The sequence below is a fragment of the Mus musculus genome, chromosome 18 (genome assembly GCF_000001635.26).
Source record: "Mus musculus strain C57BL/6J chromosome 18, GRCm38.p6 C57BL/6J".
Taxonomy (NCBI): domain Eukaryota; kingdom Metazoa; phylum Chordata; class Mammalia; order Rodentia; family Muridae; genus Mus; species Mus musculus.
In genome coordinates, this window is record NC_000084.6 from 68101718 (window position 1) to 68122660 (window position 20943).

At 45.2% G+C, this 20943-nt stretch overlaps 1 protein-coding gene across 9 annotated transcripts in view; it reads left to right on the forward strand.

Annotated features, from left to right (window-relative positions):
• Positions 1-20943, forward strand: part of Ldlrad4 (low density lipoprotein receptor class A domain containing 4) — a 328277-nt gene that overhangs the window by 169444 nt on the left and 137890 nt on the right. For all 9 annotated transcript variants that reach the window (XM_030250537.1, XM_006526085.4, NM_172631.4 and 6 more), the window contains one exon: positions 4834-4974. In XM_030250537.1, coding sequence (XP_030106397.1) covers positions 4834-4974 — 141 coding nt within the window. The remainder of the gene's footprint in view (positions 1-4833; positions 4975-20943) is intronic.

A 20943-nucleotide genomic window follows, 5' to 3' on the forward strand; every position in this document is an offset into this window, starting at 1 on the left:
TTCTGATACTGTTGTTAAAAAAAATTAAAAATAAAATAAATAAATAAAAAGCTATTTTTTTCCAGTATTTTTGGAATTCACACAAAACACTCAGGTCATTCTATTTCTGTTCTGGTGTCTTTATCTAAATTCCCTTGTTTTCTCAAAGTTTACAAAATATTAAAAAACTTCTCCTAATTGTACATTTTCTTTATTTTCCCCTACATGGTATGTCTCTACTGGTTAGTAAGTTTATGCATAATTAGAATGACATCCATGGTTTAAAAAAAAAAGTTGTTTTTTTTTTTCCTCAATTTGATTGAAAAATTGTTCTTCAACTTTGGAGAGCCCATGTATCCTTTAAGTTCCTGTCAATGTTAAGCCATGAATTTCTAAGGGAATCTAAGACCCTGAAAAGAATTCATCAAAGTTTTATATAGAGATGTAGGAAAGACCCCAGATTTGGAAAGAATTTTATTATTATCATATTGATTAGAGCTATTTAAATTTGTTGATATTATTAGTGTTTTCTGTTGTTGATAATGCATGTGTGCATGCAGTGACAGGCATGTAAAAATAAGGACAACTGCTGGAGTTGGCTCTCTGGCGCTCTCACTGTCTGTCTCTCTTTCTCCCTCCCCCTCCCACCTCTCCCCACATGGGTTCCGGGTTCTGGGGATTTGGCCCCTGAGCCATCTTGCCAGCATCCATTTTAGCAAGTTTTATAAGAAATCAAAGAGAATCACGGCATAAAGAAATGCTCCTTTCTTCATTTGAAAATTTATTTTTTCTTGTAAAGGAAGCTATTTAAATATCATAATTGATTTTTAACACTGGATTCTGAGTTCATTTTGCATAATGTAAAATCACGGTGGCTTTGTCATCCACATGTTTCTAGTGTTTAATAATCATTTGTTTCTCTAAATTATCAGTTGGTAGTCATACTTAACGATGTCCAGAAAGAATGGGCAAAATGGCACATTGAAAAGTACTTTGTCTATTGTTGAATTAGTAATTAATCAATTAATCCTGTTGTAGGTTTCTTCCTGACTCAATGGTTTATGTTCCTGAAAGAAAGACACACACGATCTTTATATTTATAATGCCCTGTACAGCTCAATAGCTGGGCAACTGCCTAACCTCCATGTTTCTACAATCTACCTTCCGCCAATAATTCCAAGTTACTAACTTCTGTGTTCCATCTTGGCCGCTCCAGACCCATTCGTGCAGCCGTCTAGGTCGAGCTTCCTAGGCTCAGAGTCCAGGGCGCTTTCTTTGCTTCCTTAGCCAATGATGGCCTCTGTGTCTTTCCTCTGTCCACACCCACCTAAAGCCTGATCCCCTCCTTTCCCTCTTCCAGGTCCCAAGCCCGGAAACTCCTAAAATCCTGCCTCTGTCTGTCCTCCCTGGCCATTGCCTACTGGCATCTTTATTGACCAATCAGAACCAACTAGGGACAGGCTCCCAGGAGCTATGTGCAGACCCTCTCATACAAACAGTTTTTTTTGGGGGGGGGCATAATTAGCATTCATAACACAAGCAGCTACAGTCTGTCTTCTTTATTTTGTTTGAGTTTTATTCCTTTGAATATATAGCCTAGTTCTGATGTGTGAGTGTAGTTTGGGAACCAAAATGTGTTGGTTCCTATACTTCAGCCTCATGGATCCTAAAATGCTGTGGTTCCTAGGTACCTAAGTACTTGTGTATTTAAATGTTTAAAAAAATAACAAAATATCACTAAATATTTTAGTAAAATATTCTTAGCCAAAGAGAGGGCTTTATGTGAGTTGCCCACTTCTTGGGGACCAGAATTACATTGCCATCAAAATCACTCAAAGAAACTCTAAAAACACCTGCTGTTTAGGCTACACTTCAAGCTGATGTGAGTAGTAAGTAGCCTGGGCTGGCCCGCAGGCATCAGTAGTTTTGAAAGATGCCTAGGGATTCCAATGTGCAGCTGGGATCAAGAGTCTTCTCTTAGGGCTGTCAATGTATTTGGAATATCACAGTACCCTATGTGTTAGAGGGTCAGAATAGATGAGGTTTGGGGTAGGAAGGTGTAGTAGGGATGACCTTTATAGGAGGGAGAGCTTGGGTCATGTTGGAAGCTGGCCTCTGTCAGTGCTGAAGTTGCCAATGTCAACAGATGCTCTGCCCTGCTGTAAAATGTCACCCCAGCTTTCCCATTAGAGTTTAATACTTAATTGCCTCATAGTATATTTTTAAAGTATTTTCCTACAACACACGAAGAGCTAATACAGTCATATATCTATTCATTTTGATTCAAGTGGCCTTGTGATAGACTTTTAGTTTGATGTTTGACTAAAGGCTTGTCACCGGGAAGTTTGGGATGATGTGACTGTGAAAGTTGATGGGTTGGTATTGTTAGCTAGTAAGGGAAAGCTTGCTAAAGAAGTCATAGCACAAGCCCTTCCAGGGCACCGTTAAGGCTTACCTGAGAAAACAAGCTGTTTTGACAGTTTATATGGGTAGATATGCTCCTCATAGGAGGATCCCACACATCCAGAAAGCAGATCTTGAGGCAGAGACAGCCTGGAAGACAGGGAGACTGAAGTGAATGGGGATCTGAGGAGGCTGTGGTAGTGTTGGTGGGAGGCCTGGCACTCTTTGTGGGGCCTCTTCTGCCATCAGCCTAATAAACAGGATGTCCCACATAAGGGCTTCTTGAGAGGCTCAGATTCTCCATTATTCAGCTGTTGAACACATCTGGTATTCACTGAGTACCTGTTACAGACTGGCTAGCTACCTTACAAGGGTGTAAGGAAGATGATGTGTGGCCTTGGAGTTAGAAGATGAATCAGTTCACATTTCTATTTTATTTGGTGTGTGTGCGTGTGTGTGTGTGTGTGTGTGTGTGTGTGTGTGTGTGTGTGTGTGTGTATGTGTGTGTATGTCCTTGTATGTATGTTCCCACTTCGGTGTGACAGTATGCATGTGCATGTGCCTGCATATGTGGAGGCCTGAGGCCAACATTCCATGTCTTCCTGGAACCTCCTACATTATTATTATTATTATTATCATTATCATTATTAATTATTTTGAGATGGACTCTCTCATTGAACCTGAAGGTTATTGATTGACCAGGCTGTCTGGTCAGCAAGCAGGCACGGGTCTGCCTCTCCCTTGTTGGTATTTCAGGTACATGGTGCCGTTCCCAGCCTTGTACATGGTGGCAAGGGGCCAAACTCAGGTGGTCACACTTTGTAGCAAATGCAGCAAACATTTTACCCCCTGAGCCATCTCCCCAGCTCCAACCTTTTACATTCTTTTTGAGAATTATTGTTGTAAATTTTTATAGCAGCTAGTTCCTCTGTCTGTCTGTCTGTCTGTCTGTCTATCTATCTATCTATCTATCTATCTATCTATCTATCTATCTATCTATATCTATGAATGACAGATTCTAACTATGTAGCCAAGACTAGCTTTAGACTCACAATCCTTGTGCATCAATCTCCTAAGTGCTTAGAGGATAGGCGGGCATCACCCTGTCTAAGTGCCAACTCTATGTTTCCATGTCTCTGTCTACAAATCATTGAGTCTGGTCAGTGATTCAACCTCATGCTGTTATAGTCTTTCAACATATTATGGCTCCACGTGAACTTGAAGATGGTGGTCTGGCTTTGGAGCCTTTCAGACTAGAACAACGGCGGAGTCTTGCGTTAGCATTTGGCCATTTCGTTAACACTAGAGCACTTGTGTTTGGCTAATGTTCTTTTCATGCTTGGCATTCATCTGAGGTCCAATATTTCTTTTGGAAAGGAAGATAAATTCTTTCCTTGGCATTTCCTTCTTTCCTTTAAGTTAAAAGTTGTCACTTCATAAATGAGATTTCAAACATCTGGATTTTGATATTTGCGCCATATGGGATGATAGAGTTCAGCACTAGCCACATCTGTACCATGGAACCTGATCACACCCAGCACACCGTTTCTGACTTAGGTGCTGTGGCCAACCAAAAGCTTGTGGGATGAATGCACTTGGACCCCATCCCCTGTTATTTTACACACAGTCAGGGGCTGAGTGTTTTTTTTTCCGATATGCTCTCAGATTGTGACCAAACGGAAAAATTATAGTGCCCCTCTCATAAAATCTCACACAAATTATTTGACTTCGTGGCTGTGATAGTTGCCATCACTGCGAACCTCTGACTCTTCCTGAAGCTCCTTCTATTGGCCATTTACCCTGTATGACTCCTCTTAACTCTGTGTGTACCTAAGAGTCCAAGATGATATCTGTGAGGGTATATACAACTGATTATATTTTGTCATATAATCTCTCTTTTAATTGCTTAAATCTCTTTTAATTAAAAGTCTCCTTTAAGTGCTTAAAATTGTTTAAGTTGGGAGTTTTATTTTAAAGTCTCATTTCAGTGAATTTCATTTCCAAATTTCCAGATTTGTACAGCTCAGATATCCTGTGTTCAGTACAACTAATGGAGATGTGGGGGTGGGGGGCTCTATATTATTTTATAACTTTTCAGTGTGGCCTTCAATATTCATGCTTCTTAGGTAGTAGAGCACCATGTTTTATCCTGTCTTATATTATAAAATATAGATTTTATCATCTATATGCTGTTATGGTGTGGGAAGCTGTCAAGGTTGGTTTGAAGCAAAATAAGTCTTATAGGGCAAGCAATGGGAGGAAGAGAGCAACTGTGTCCTTCTAGGACACAACTGTGTCCTTCTGAGTCCCGTTTGCTGAGACCTCCAGATAATGTCAGTTCTCACATCATCATGGCATGCCCCTGGGAGGTGGGGTGGAGGAGGCGGGGAGAGGGGCCCGGAATGTCAGGAACAAGTTGTGAGCTTCATGCTTTGTCTTGTGCTTTTCCAGAGTGCAAATTCACCTGCACCAGCGGTAAATGCTTGTATCTTGGTTCTCTGGTCTGTAACCAACAGAACGACTGTGGGGACAACAGTGACGAAGAGAACTGCCTCCTGGTGACCGAGCACCCACCGCCGGGCATCTTCAACTGTAAGTCCCTCTGACTCACCCTTGTGGCATTGTGTCTCAAGGTATTCTGAAGCCGACAGGAGGTGGACGTGTCACACATTCTGGTTAAGGGAAGAGACATGCATCTTCACCAAGATTTTATTCTAGGATGGAGGATAGCAGGTGTTAAGATGGAGAACTCTGTGTGGCCTTGCAGGTGGGCACCGGAGCCTTAGTTTGTATCGGGACTTTGCTGTTGCTTTGAGAAGCCCCAGTTGATTCCAAGAGGCCGTACATCTGTGTTCTTCACATAGCTTTCGAGACCTTTCTGAACGTATAGGTTCAGAAATAATTTGAAATAATGGAAGACAGGTCCATACTTATTCACAAAAATAGAAATATTTACATGCGACTTTGGAAGGTTCTGGTCACACGTGTTGCTATCAAATAGCGAATGGAAATAAAACGTGTGTCAGGTATTTCTGAGTAGGCTTCCCCAGGGCAGAAGCTTGGAACACTGTCTGGAACTCGAAAATGTAAGATCAGAAGTCCCAAGTTCATTGGTTTTGGATCCCATGATTATTGTGACAAGGGGAGGGGGAAATGCAGATAGAAACACTATTCAGCTCTGTTAGAAAGGGTCGTGTATTTTCTGATTTTCCACGAACCAAACAAAGCAGGTTGAGGGCGAGATTCTTGTCATAGGGAGAATGGTTGCATGCTCTTCTTGCTGTGTTCAGACACAAGACCCAGGTTTGGCATTCGAGGCTTGGTCTCCAACCCACGCACGGTACTGTTAGAAGGTGGCAAACTTACAGACTTGGAGCCTCTTTAGGGGTATTCTGCTGTTCTTAAGGAGATGTTGGGACCCTGGCTCCTCCTCTTTTTTCCTTGGCTGTTTTTATTGTTATTGTTTTGAGACAGGTTTCTTCTATGTAGCCCAGGCTGGCCTCAGACTCACAGCGGTCCTCCTGCCTCAGGATCCTATGTGTCTAGCTTACAGGTGTGAGCTAGCATGTCCAGCTCCCTTTGGCTTTCTTGCTGCCATGATGTAAGCACTTTTGATCTACAGTTTTGCTCTCCAGTAGGATGTCTGCCTTGGCACAGCCTCAAAGGCAATGGAGCCAGTTGCCCGTGGATTTAAACCTCTGAAAACTGAGCCGAAATAAACCCATCTGTCCTTTGGGTTGTTCCTTCTAAAGTACTCGTTCTGGTGATGTGAGGCTAAGAGGTGTAATCCTGTTTATGGGGGCCCCCTTACTGTGGTCAATCATTCCAGGGTACACTCCGCCTCGCTCTTCAGAACTGTACCGGTATCATTTGGAGGCATTGTGTTTGGGGAGCTGGGGAGATGGCTGCAGAGATTTAGACTACTTGCTGCTCTTCCTGACATCTGTGGCTGACCACAATCATCTCTGACTCCAGTTTCAGGGGTTCTGATGTCCTCTCCTGACTTCCGTGGATACCAGCAACATCCGCAGTACGCACACAGTATGCACACAGACAGCCAGAACAGTCGTGCACATAAAATAAATATTTCTCAAATGAAAATCTTGTGTGGGAATTAGACTGCAAAGCTCAATTACTGTAAAATTGGAGAGGGTTTACGGAAACAAACACCATATACGTCTTTCCTCCATCCCTACCGCATTGTAGTATGTTAGGAGAAAACTACGTATGGCCCCACTGTAAAAATAACTCTGCTCTGGTGAGTTTTAAGCCGACTGTTTGTGCTTGCCAAATTCAGGCGTCTCGGTGTTTGTTTTCTCAAGATTTTTTGTTTGTCTGTTTGTATTATCATTTTGAACTTTATTTCAGGTTTAAAACACAATGGTTACGTGTCGTGTGTGTACTTGCCCATGTGAGAGTGGGTACACTTATCCATACGGGCACGTGTGGAAGGCCCGAGGTTGTTACTGACTGTCTTTTTCAATTGCTTCTCCAACTCATTTTTTGTTCAGTGTCTTTCCCTGAACCTCGAGCCTGCCGTGCTGGCTATATTGGCTGGCTAGTGAGCCCCTGAGCTCTGCTTATCTCCACCCCTGACCACAACACTGGGGTTACAGATGTGAACGATCACATCTGCCTTTTATGTGGATGTTGGGAATCCCAAATCAGGTCCTGCTTGTTCAGGACGTCCTTGACCCACTGAGCCACCTCTCCGGCTCCTGCACTTCTTTATACTGACTGCTTCTCAAACTCTATCTTTCTATGCTGAGACGACACCTCTCAGAGTTTAGGGTGGGCTCTGCAGTTCCCTTAGCTAGCACTGGACTCCGGTTTTCCTTAGATTATCTTTGTTTGGTAGGATTTGTGTAATGCAGTGGCTGTATGGTGTCGTCCAGCCTCTCTCTTTCTGCTTTTGGATAGTCTAATACATTTGTCAGAGGACACAGGGATACAGGAGTGTGCTAGAGGGAGAGAGGGCTTGGGAACTGGGTGGGGACAATCTCCCCAAAGCAGGCATATGCCAGGAGACTAAGAGCACTGAGGGCCTTCTGCTCTGCCTTGTGCATGAACATGGAAAAGTGGTTTTGAGCCCCACATCAAAACCATAGAATGTTTTTTCTCCCCTTCTTCTTCCTTTTCTCTACTATACTGGGAATCAAAATCTAGGACCTTACGCATTCCAGGCAGGCACTCTGCCCTGAGCTACATCCCTAGTCCTCTTTTGGTTTGAGACATGGTCTTGCTACTTAGCTTCCTATGCGGGCCTTGAACTCTGTCGTTCAGGCTGGCGTTGAGCCGGCAATCTTGAATTACGCAGCCTCAACCGCCCAAGTAGCTGGAATTACAGGCCTATGTCACCAGGCCTGGTTAAATGTGCTTTGAATAAGTGTCCTTGTTTCAAACTAGACTGCTGGAGTGGGGGGTCCCACTAAAGGCTTTCTTAGCAGTCAGCGGGTTGTTTTTACCTGTGCCCCAGAGCTCACATTGGTGCAATTAGGATACAAGAATGGCTATTGTGTAACTACAGGGGAAACAGGCAATCCAAGTCAGTCACTTCAAACCTTCCAAGGCTTAAGTGCTTGGTGAATATGAACTTGTTCCAAGATAGACTGGGGATGGAGGTGAGGATCCTGGTCCTAGGACTCTCTTAGCAGTTAGGCAGGTTGCTTTTGCATAAGGAAGTGACTCAATCCCCGTAAGACTTAGATTTAGGTATTTATGAAATGGGCATAATTTCTGCCGTGTAAGATTGCACACAGATTGAATGGAAGACATGGAAAGTGTGAACTACATAATTGTGTTGTCCCCTCCCTCTTCTCTCCCTCCTTTCTCCCTCCTCCTCTCCCCTTCCTCCCTGCCCCTGTTTGTCCTCCTCTTCTTCAGATATTGCTTGAGCATCCATCCTTGGGAAACTCAATCACCATAGATAGATATGATTTGTCTTCAGTGTCATCCCATATGTAATGTGTAATACGTAATATGTAATATGTTTCTAGGTGTCCAAGAATGAGTGCATCCCCAGAAATCAGTGTTTCTGGTGGCTCACTTTGTCTCCTTGGAAAGATTCCGTGGGAACTGTGCCAGTTGAAGGCGCCTGTGGACTGGCAGGGGCGGGGGGGCTACCTGTATGCTACTGTCCTGAAGCACCTAAGGGGGAATGGCATTTGTCCTGTAAGGAACGCTCACCATGACCTTGTTGCTGGCTGGTCTATCCTTTGGGATTAGGTATTTCTAGAGAGATTGATTGTAGCTGTTTCTGTCCTTCTTTCTTCAGTCAACCCGAGAGGATAATCTAATATGGAATGAATGTATGCATACCCTCCCCCAACCCATCATATCTCACCCAAAGAGAACTCGAAGCAAATAAGAATTGACTTCTACTAACATGTGTGTATTGTGTCCTAGAGTCTCTCTGTTTGTGAGATTTCAGTGGGCAGCTCGTACCTCTTACTGGGTCATCCGTGGTGCATTTCAGCAGATGGACAATGTGCCTTTTGCAGAGGGCTAGCTCCATAAATAAATTTTACCATCCTTCCCATCTTGAATAAATTAAAGTATGGCAGGAATTCTTGTCTTGTGTGGTTCACGCCACGTGAGCATGCACACATGTACACATGTGCACTTGCACACACACACACACACACACGTGTGCGTGCGCCACACGCACACATGTGCACTCGCACGCACATATGTGCACACACATAAAACAAACCTAGTAGCTCTTATTTTTGATACTATTTAGAAACAGTTGGCTCATTTGACCTGCTCTGTTCCCTTAAGGAAAATGTTGACTATTCTGATATTTGATACTTAAAGTGAAGTGAAGTGGGACCTTCTGGATATCCAGACGAACCAAATCAATTTTTTGCCTCTGCCCTTGGCTTCAGGTATTCACCAGTGTTCGGATATCTCAGATATCTCTGTTTCTCATTTGATAATGTTTAACATGAATTAAGGTTAGACAGACAATCCCACCATTGCTTGTGGTCAGCCATATGAGTAGACCTTATCCCACCTTTAAGTAGATTTTCCTTTCAGTATATGTTTTGGCACCTACATCTAGGCATATCTGGTTTCATCTGCTTCTCTCTCTACTGAGGTAACTGTGACCAGATTCTCATCAACTGACACTAGTTTATTTTGCTGTGAAACCATAGAGTTTCAGACAGATGTGGGAGGCCAGACTAGCACTGATTATCTTAAGGGAGAGTTTCCAGATGCACCTTTCAGTGGAGGAGAGAATATGCTGACAGACCAAACTCTCGGCCTTTTCCATTTTCTTTACTTCAGCTGTTCTATCAAAATATTGTAGTATTCCTGAGCACTCAGTATATGGATAAGATTAGTTATTAAGTGCCTTCTCTGGCCACTGTACTAGCCATTACGGCAGAGTGAAGAAAGCAGATCCCGCTGTTATTAGAGCTGAGAGTCAGAAGGACAACACAGGGAAAGATAACTACAAATGAACATCGGAAGTGATGGATGGTTGGTCCACCGTGTGTGGTTTAGAAGTGAAGACAGAATCGGTCTGCTTGCACTAATCATTGTGGCTTCGGGAAGGAGGCATTCTGAATGATTAGGGAAGGAGACCATCGGGGCTTCAACAGGCAGGAACATGGAATAGCAGTGAGGGTGGTGCCTTCCTGGACAGGAACAAAGGCAGCCTGACCCAAGAAGGTGGCCCTACAGTGCCTGGGGGAGGTGCATTAGAAGATAAAGTTGGAAACTGGGCTGAGGCCAGAGAGGAGCCAACCTATGATGCAGGTCTTTGGCCTATGGTCTGCATTGTCCCAGAGCCTGAAACGAGCTGGTATCTATGTACTACACTCTCCACAGCAAACCAGCCAAGTGCCACCTCAGTGTCCCTGTCCAGCCGGGAGTTTCCTGGAGCACTGTACTGTCACAGCAGCTCAGTGGAGTGGGGGAGGGGGGACTGAGCTCCTACAGCCTTCTTGACACTAGAGTCTATACCTCTTGGAAAGGGACGAACGTCTCAGCGTGAAGCAGCCCCTACCGAGGGATCTGTACCACGGACCTTCCGGGGAAGCCCGGAATTGAAAAGTACCACAGGAAGGATTTCTCACTTTCAGTTCCAGTGGGATTTTCAACTAACCGGAAGGATCCGACTCCGGGAAGAGTGGGAGTCACAGCAGCCACGTCCTCACCAGAGGCCGCTTCTCTCCCCAGAGGTGGCCTCATAAAACCGACTTCACAATCAAATGAACCAAGGCCAAGGGTTTCCCAATTAAGCTAGCATTTCAACTTCTAAACTTCTTCCTGAAAGCACCCTCAACCCCAGGTCAGTTGGAGTGATAACAAAATAAGATATAACCTGCACCAACTGCTTTCCTCCCCAAACTAGCTTTCTCCCCTCCTCTGGGTTCTCCCAAAGACACCCCAGTGTCTTTAGGCACTACCGTACCTTAAGCTTTCAGGTGTCTTTGTTCATGAGAACTTTGGACTCTAGAGAGAACCTACTATGACCAGGGCTTACAGCTGCTAGAACTATGTATTTTTTTCCCTATAATTATCTGCAGTAACATTAAAAACAGTTCTCCATATCAAATATCCCAACAGAGAGTGCACCGGTTGTCTCATTTGCATCTGGGTTTCTGTTCTCTTCATAGTTTTGTTAGCATTGCAGAGTTAATGGGTTTCATGACTATGATGATGGTGACGATGGCCATTTCATACACTCGGTGTGTTTGTTGATTCTTGTGCCCTACTCTGCTTTCCCAGCTCCCTGCCTCCCTTCCTGGTGGTTCTCTTTCTTTTCCTAGTGCACCAACCCCAGCCTGGAGGTGGTGGTGGTGGTGGTGGTGGTGTGTGTGGAGGTGTGTGTGTAATGGTGGTAGTGGTGTGTGTGATGATGGTGGTGTGTGTTTGCTGGCGGTGGTGGTGTGTGGAGGTGTATGTGTGATGGTGGTGGTATGTGGAGGTGTACGTGTGATGGTGGTGGTAGTGAGTGTGATGGTGGTGGTGGTGTGTGTGATGGTAGTGGTGGTGTGTGGAGGTATATGTGTGTTGGTGGTGGTGTGTGGAGGTGTTGTGTGTGTGCTGGTGGTGGTGGTGTGTGGAGGTGTATGTGTGCTGGTGGTGGTGTGTGTGTGTGTGTGCTGGTGGTGGTGGTGTGTGTGCTGGTGGTGGTGGTGTGTGGAGGTGTGTGTGGTGGTGTGTGTGTGTGTGTGTGCTGATGGTGGTGTGTGTGGAGGTGTGTGTGTGTGTGTGTGCTGGTGTTGGTGGTGGTGGTGGGTGGAGCTCTATGAACCTCCTCACTCTGTAGATTCTCTTCCGAAGTCTTTCCTTCTCTCCCTTCCCTCTCTAGTTGTGACATCCCATGGTCTGTGCTCTTTGTTTTATACACTTTCCAAGCTGAATTTACCTGTTTCTCCATGGTATCCATGAATATGCTTGTCTGTTCCTTGCCATCCCTGTGTTTTGGCTAGTTCTGCTGAGTGACCTGGAGAGACTCAGTTGTGAATATTTAAAACTACCTCATAGGGGTCAGTTGTCTCTCCTTAGCAGGCTTGTGTCTGGCTGTCTTTATGTGCTGTTATTGGCTTCAAAACAACCATAAACTATTTCTGTAGTTTTCTCCCATTAATTATCTATAAAGAGAAGCTCTTATCAACAATATGATCAATCACCCTGAGGTATGTGCTACACTGGATGGATTAATTTAAGCATCAGCAACTTCTCTGTCATTCGGTTATAACCGATGATATTTTCATTATTATCGGGTAAACAGTTAAAACAGCTGGCTGCACGCATTCAGCTTTTACAGTCACCTTTCCTACTCCACCTTAGGAGCCGACTCTCAGATCTTAGCATCTTCATCCTGTCTCCCACCACCTGTCGTGCAACTTCACGTTTATGGTATTTGTGTTTCGTTAGGGCCTGCTGGTTCTGAGCTCACTGCCATCTGCTGGGCCTACCTGGCAGACCCTGTACTCACCTGTCTAGATTCTCCCCAGAGGCCCAGGCCTCTGCCCTGCACAGGGTTCCTGGACCACTGTGTGTCTCTGCAGTTTCTCTCCTATCCAGACCCTGCTGCAGCTTGCTCATCTCCAGTCTCCCGGCTGCCACTCACTTTCTGGATCACTTGCCTTGGGACCACAGCTCTCCCATAGCTGCTTCTGCTGGAATCACCTGCTTGTTGCCAAACCCAGTAGACAATTCTCTTCCTTCCTTCCTTCCTTCCTTCCTTCCTTCCTTCCTTCCTTCCTTCCTTCCTTCCTTCCTTGTCTTATCCCCACAGTTGATAGCCTTGTTCAGCTTCTTCCTAAAGCTCTCTGTTCTCTGGGATCACAGGCTCTGGAGTTTGCAGCTGTCAATCTTGGCTCTCCCACACTCTCCGTTGCCCTAGGTTTTCCCAGACCATGCCATAGGGTTATGGCCATTCCCTTGTCCTTATCTACAGCCAAGGACAAGGCTGATGTTTGCAACCACTCATAAGGCCTCTTTACAAGACCCACAGACTCTGTGTGTCTGGTACGCGACTGCACATTTCTTTATCACCCCAGACCAGCCCTTGTGTGTCTGTTGTCTGACTTAGTGCATTGTCGACCAGTTAAGTGGGCCACTCTTCTCCAACCCTACCCCATGACCAGAAATATGTTATCCTGTTTGGAGTAGGCACTTGGTGCCATGTTGGGGTAGCACCTGTTAATACATTCACAGGTTCAATTTTCAAAGGATATTGCATTCTTAGAATGGAGGCGCTATGCTTATCACTTTGTATGTCTGATGCTTCTCCCTGAGTGCTGACTGTACATGTTGGCTGACTTGGAGAGCATCTTCCCTCACCTACTCCCCATTGTATTATTTTATGCCTTCAGAGTACCAGGCCTATGAGGTTTCTGCTGGAGCCCTAGCTTCATCCAGCATATCCTGTGGTATATGCCATAGAGAGGGCATGGTCCCGTAAGTATTTGCTGAGTCAGTACATGAATTATTTTATTAAAACTGAGTCTAATCAGAGCCAGAAAAGGCTGGTGTTTGCATGGTGTGGTATTCAAGTGGACCTGGGGGTTGGAAATATCCATATATGTTGTCTTGGAGAACTACATAATAAGACAAAGCAAAGGTGATAAGAAGATCCGGCTTTGCCAAGTTATCTATCCTTAGATGTGTATTTGGTTACTATAGATACCAAAGTAACCAAAGTATAGGCCTGCTCTGGTGCCAGCATTTTTTTTTCTAGGACTCACAATATAGTAGAATTTATGCTTTATGATGAGAGAAGACTCCTCAACCAGGCAACCTGGAGGGACAAATCTTTGTTTCTTTTTAAAATAGGTCAACGCTTATATACACAAAAATATTTCATGCCCAGAAAAAAAATGTGGAATGTTTCTCAATGTCATAAAGAAAGAAATGTGTGTGTGTCTATCTATATATGGCGTGTGTAGTATCTGCATGTATAAGTCTCTATGTAGTAAGTATGCAACTGTGCCTATGGTATGTGATTGTGGGAGTCTGTGTGTGCGCATGAGTGGATGGAGGTAAGAGTGTCTTTGTGGAGTGTGCATAGATGTGTATGAGTGTTCATAGCCTCAGTTTCCTGATGGTCCTACCAAGCAGATCCTCTCTTCTGCCAGTATATCTCTTAAAGAAAATCCTTTGCTATGGGCACAGTGTAATAGTCACTGTAAACAATGACTCGGGCCTCAGGCAGTACCTCAACGTAGAGCTTTAGGCTCCAATTATAGAGTCATCATTGACCATGGCTTTAAAACAGCTGATGAGTCTCTCGTACCTTGATTCTATCCTTTATGAAGTAAGGATTATAGTATTGATATCTCACTGAGAAGGAAGTTTTGAGGGTCTAATGAAATAGTGCAGAACAATCAATTAGAGTAAAGCCTGGCACGTGGCAAATATTCAACCTGCTCGCAGGTCCGCAGCTTCCCGGGGGGTGGAGTAAAGTGGAAAGGAACCCTCCATTTGCTGAGGGCCAGCTGTTGGCTCACGTCCTCTCCTTCGTCTCTCTTAAGACAGCCCTAGAAGGCATTCCTAGGAACACAATGCTTTAAGAGATTAGATAATTGCTTCAGACCCATAACTAGAACCCGATGCTGCGGCTGGGAGATTGAATTCAGCTGTGTTTTTATTTTTGGCGTGTTTTTTCCCCTCTTGACGGTGTTAAAACACACACACACACACACACACACACACACACACACACACACACCAAAACAAAAAAGCTAAGATAGGGATTTACTAATTAGTTCTTAAAGGATTTGTAGGATTTATAGGGCAGAGATCAAACAGTCTACTATCCTGGAGGGCCAAAGAACCGAGTGCTCCAAGAACAACTATTTATATAATAAGGCTTAATTAATACATGAATTTTTAATCTATCTTGGCTTCATACTGGATTTTCAAATAAAAAATATGAAGAACTAACCCAGCAGCCGCAGCCTGTTAGGAACCATTGGTATACTGACCTGTCCTGGATTCTGGTCATCCATGTATTGTTATGTGACCCAGCTCCCTTCCTGTTTGACCTCTTCCATATTAGAAGCCAAGCTGTGAAGATGAGATAGTCTGTTGGGCCAAATCTTTTTCAGTCCTCCTTATCCCCTAAAGCCGACCTGGCCAAGCAGGTGCTTTCAGTGTTGGACCCGAGTGCTATGCTCCTTTTCATTCTCCGGTGTGCCACATTCTCCGGTGTGCCACATTCTCCGGTGTGCCACATTCTCCGGTGTGCCACATTCTCCGGTGTGCCACATTCTCCGGTGTGCCACATTCTCCGGTGTGCCACATTCTCCGGTGTGCCCGGGGGAGCCCGGTGTGGAGAGCATGGGGCAGGGTCGTCTGGTTTGTTGCATTGTAGCCAAGTATGGTTACCAAGGGGGCTATAAAGATTCCGAGTACTGAATGCTTAACTGTGGATTACCTCAGTCAAGGCCAGTAGCAGAGGCTGTTCTTTGCCAGGGATCGCTGTCCCCTCTTTCAATTTAAGAAAAGGAAAATGAATCTATGGAAAAAGAGTTACAGGCATGCGTGACAGTAAACCAGGAATGGATTTAAAGCAAGGGGCCGGCCAGGGTATGTGGGTCTCTGGGCTGAATTCAGAACTATGCTGGGTCCAGTTGCAGTCGGTTGCCACTGGCAACAAACTTCTACCTGGTTACTTGATGTGTGTGTTGGGGGGGTGAGCCACAAAGTGTGGAGACACTGGCCTGTAAGGCCCACTCCATACCCCCCTTTTGTTTGCAACCTTTGTTTCTCCAAGACAGTTTTCAGATCAATTAGAAACTTACAGGGTCTAGAACCAAGCAGTTCTGTCTTTTTAAACAAAGGTGAAGGAGAAATGGGGGAGGGACAACTTAATCTGATGGGCATGGTGTCCTCCTGCTGTGACACCAAATTCACTCCCATAAAAACAGCCTCTCTTAGATTTACATTTTGATTCTGCTGTGTGTACAGGGCTGTCCTACTTCAGATGAAATTTATCCACTTCTTTAAATATTTAGTAGTCTAGCGTGGATGTTAACAAAAGTCTGATGTGCTATTTTGAGAATTGCAACAGTGATAGTAATTTCCAGTGTCAGATTCCTGCTTTGCAAAGGGAGCAAGGCCTGGGAGGAGGAGGAGGAGGAGGAGGGGGAGGAGGAGGAGGAAGGGGAGGAGGAGGAGGAGGAGGAGGAGGAGGAGGAAAAATGGTTTCAGTTCTAATAGAGTCTGCCATCCGCTGGGCCTTGCCAGACAGATGGGTCATGAATACCGTCTAGACATTCTCTGCCCGAGTAAAGCACTGGTCTCTAAGGACACACAGTGAGACGCCTGCTGGCTTAAGTAACTGGAAAGTCAGGGCAAGCTCTCCTGCAATCAGCTGGAAATCAATGCAGAGCCTGCTTCCTCAAGGAGGACTGGGTGAGAGGTTATACAGGGAGGGGTGTTAGGAGGAGGGGCTCTCTGTTACTGATCAATCTTAGTGCAGACTAGACAGTTATTAAGCAGTAGGGACGCCGTGAAAGGACAGCTGTAGTACGGTAGTGTTATCAATTTAAAATGTGCTGTGTCACTGAATGTCCATGCACCCCCCCCCCCCCCCATAGCATTCAAACCCAGGCCCCAACAGCAGAGAAGAACTTTGATCAAAAGGAATGTAGAGCCCGGTACACTCTGGTGGGCACTGGTGCTGCAGATTGTTCACTCTCCACTGTTGAGGCTTTTAATTTGGAAGGGTTTAGAGACTCACCTGGTTAGCCTTGCCTTATGAATGTCTGAGACTCTTCCAGAGCAGGGTTCCGCCAAAGGCAGCTTTACTTTTGTGCCATAGAAAATAAGGTCAAATCTTAATAAACCCCACGCTTGGCTGCGCTTGCCCAGAAAGCACTGCAGTGGCTCTTTTATTCACTGTTTCCCATGCCAGGAACGACGTTTGCACGATGCTGGCGGTGTGTATCTGTCCTGCAGTGTGTTTATGTAAAACCAGTGTGGGGCAAACCTTAGGGTAAAGGTTAGGTGTCACTAACCAGGTGGGCTTCGACTCAGCCTGCTTGAGCATCTCACGGTTTGGTGGTGTTTGGTCATAATTTTGCTTGAAAAATTCTGTAAAATGGTATACAGTAAAATTTGTAAGGGACCGTCTTTATAGAAGCTGATAGTCAATGGTATCATGTGATTACCGATTCAACGCAGAGCTGAGAGCCACCCTGGAGGCAGAACCTCCAAGTTAGCCATCAGAGCTCTGATAGATTTTAGTCATGTCTCATGGAGACACAGCATAAGGCTTTTAATGAGGGTAAAGACAACAACCTAAATTTGACCATGACCATTATCTTTCTGTACATTCCCGTCATGTGCCAAGAGTTACTCACGGAGGGAAAAGATTATGTTCTTTGCCTTCTCCCTCACAGAAAGCAAAAGGAAGTTGACAGCTGAAAAGAGTCTTAGTGTAGACAATCACTGGAGAGGAAAGAAAGATACCGTAACTTTCCAGAGCTTGCAGGTCTCAGGAGTGAGCGAGACTGCTCTGGTTTCCAGATGGCCCTTGTCAGAAATCTCAGCAGAATTGTCCAGAATGTTCAAGAGCCTCTCAGAAAGGCTTCTTTTCCCACCCCCTCCTGCTGTCTGCATTCTCTCACACTTAGCGCATAAACCTTCTCACCCATGAGATGACCTGTAGCTAATGTCTGTGGCAGTGAGGTCAGATGTGTGGGTGTGAGGCTGCGCTTCTACTGAGTGCGTTGGTGCCTGTGCTGGGAGCCACACTTGGTAGCTTCCCCCACTGCCTCTTATTTCTGTAGTGTACATCTGCCCATGCTGGGTTCAGATATGTGCCTTGGCCATAGGATGTAGTGGTGCCCCACCCAACCCATTGAAAGAGTATGCTTTTATACAGACACTCATCTGTTCTAGAAAGGGCATCTGATATGAGTGATATGCCATGAGTCATAGATAAACAGAGTCATATATGACTCTACTGAGGATATTACTGAAACTTAAGGGTTCTTTGGAAAGTCAGTTGTGTCAGATGGTGTTTTGCTGGGGCAAACACATGAAGGAGTGTTTTCCTGAAGTGGACACAGGTGAAAGACTAAGGCAGACTCATGAAGGAACATTTCACTAACGCAGACACAGGTGAAAGGGTCGTCTGCTAAACTTCTGGTGGTAGGTTTGTTTTTGTTTTTGTTTTGTTTTGTTTTTTGCCATTTCTGCAGACTTGGGATGATTGGCAGAGTGATGTCATCTGAGACAGATGCACGTGCTGAGCAAGACATGTGCTGAGGCAAGACCCATGGAGGACATGTGATGTTTGGAGGGTATAAATAGGACTTGGTGGACAGTGACGGAGATAGAGCTTGGCTTGCTTATAGAGCTAGCTGTGCAACGCTTGTGGGTCTTGAGTCTTGGCTTTGTAGATCTTCACTTCTCTGAGAGAGGCACAGCTGAGAACTTCTCCTGGTGTGCTTCCTGGTCCCTCCTGCTGACTCATGCCGAGGCTGAGGCCTGGCTGTCTCTGCTAGGCAGTGCCAACGCTGCTGATTCATGTTTGCTATGCCAACTCTCCCCAACTGGACTGCTGGTGTATCCATAAAGTGTTTGCCAGTGGATCGAGCTGATGCTACTAACCTAGGAACCAAATTGCCAATTTCCAGACAACACAGACAAGACATACAAGAGTTGCTCCAATGAACCTTTCTAAACAGGCCCACTTCCCCCATATCCTTTCTTCTCCATGACCTCTGGTGGGTGGTGGGCTTAAAAGAGAGGTTAAAATGTTTAAGAACCATCTTAAAAATAGGTTTTTAAAAAAAATTAAAATTACATGTTACCCCTTTGTCTTTCATGTAGATGCGTTGTTGCATTCTAAAATTGGGAGAAAAGAAAAGCCAAATGAAACCTTTATTCCGTCGGTCTTGCGGCCTGGGTAGTTCCTGTTGACGGGGAACAGTGCAATGGGATGTGTGCTGCCATCCTATCTGGCCAGGATATGCTTGTCTTGGAGGGGCAGGTTCAGTCCAGCTGTGTCTTTGTTGAAGGGCAGAGGCTGAGGCTGTTGGAAAAGTATTTACCCACTAACCATTGACAGGGGCCTGTCTGTTATTTGACTAAAGAGTTCCTTGGGGACTCAACCAAAGAGAACGCACTGTGGAGAGGTTGTCCTGGCAGGCTTGCTTAGGAGGTTGAAACACCGAGTGTTTGTTACACTGAGAGGGAAAAGTCACATGAAGCCGTATTTTAAAATGCCACTCTGGGATTGCAAGCTGGTATAACCACTTTGGAGATCAATCTGGCAGTTCCTCAGAAAAATAAAAATAGTTTTACCTGAAGACCTGGATATATCACTACTGGGCATATACCCAAAAGATATTCAAATATATCACAAGGACACGTATTCCACTATGTTTATAGCAGCCTTATTTATAATAGCCAGAAGCTGGAAACAACCCAGATGTCCTTCAACAGAGGAATGGATACAGAAAATGTGATACATTTACACAATGGAGTACTACTCAGCAATTAAAAACGATGACCTCATGAATACTGCAGCCAAATGAATGGAGCTGGAAAATATCCTGAGTGAGGTAACCCAGACCTAAAAGAACATACATGGCATGTACCCATTGATAGGTGGATATTTGCCAAAAAGTACAGAATACCCATGGTACACCTCACTGACCCTAAGAAGTTAAAGCAGAAGGAAGAGAAAAGTAAGGGTGTTTCAATCCCGCTTAGAAGAGGGAACAAAATAATCACAGGCGGCAGAAGGAGGGAGGGACTTGGGTGGGAGCGGTGGAGGGGGAAAGGAGGGGTCAGGATCAGGTATGGGAAGAGACAGGAGAGAAGTCCCTATCCTAGCACTCTGTACATGTGTCAGAAACTCCGAGCCAAAATATTTCACTATCGTAACCCCGATAAATAGGCCTGGGCCAATGTTAACAAACTGATTCAACTGTGGCACTGTGTGTGTGTGTGTGTGTGTGTGTGTGTGTGTGTGTGTGTGTGTGTGTGAGAGAGAGAGAGAGAGAGAGAGAGAGAGAGAGAGAGAGAGAAGGGGGGGCGGGGGGAGGGAGAGTTGTTCTATGTTCTTGCAGAAGGCCGATAAGGGTGTCTGATCTTTTGGAACATGCGTCACAGGAGATTATAAGCCACCTGATGCGGGTGCAGGGAACGGAACTCAGTTCTTCTGCAAGAGCAGCAAGTGCTCCGAGCCACAGGGACATCTCTCCAGCCTCCACCTTGTGTTTTGAGATGGGATCTCTCATTGTCCTGGATCTCTCCAAATAGGCCAGGCTGGTTGGTCACTGAGTCCAGGGGGGACCCATCTTCTCTGTGCTCTCAATATGCAGATTACAAAATCCACCATGTCTGGTGTTGAAAACTCTAGGTTCTAGGCTTGAACCTGGACCCTCATGCTTGCCAGGCAAGCCCTTCTCTGACTGAGCCACTGCCCCATCCAGGACTCTGAGGCTTTAGACAACAGAAATGGGTTTCTCACAGGTCTAGGATCCAGAAGTTCAAAATCAAAGTAGCTGGCAGATTTGGCACCTGAAGACAACATATTTCCCAGTCTCACCTCCTTGTTGCGTCCTTACATGGCAGAAAGATTCCGCCCACCCCCTTCTGTACTCCCCCTTCCCCTCCCATTTCCTTCCCTCTCCCTGCCCCCCCCCACACCTTTCCCTTCTCCCTACTTGCTTTTCCTCATCATTTTTTCTTTCCTCATTTTTTTTTTAATAGATTGAACCCAGGATTTCCACATGCTAGGCCAGCAGTGCACCACGGGACTCTGACCCCAACCTTTTACTTTTCTTCTTATTTATTTTTTTTTTAATTCTAAAGAGGGATTTGCCATGTTCCCAAGCTGGTCCTCCTGTCCCCATGTGTATGATGGGGTTATAGGCACACATGGGTCACTGTATGTAGCTGTAGTTCTGTTTTCTTACACTGTTCATTTCCTGTATGTTGTGCGCACACGGTGCACATGGTACGCTGAGGACAACTTGAGGGAGCTGGTTTTCTTTTCTACCTCAGGCAGCACCTTTACCCATGGAACAAACCATCTCTCTAACTCTGTAACTTCTTTTGCAAGAAATCTTACTC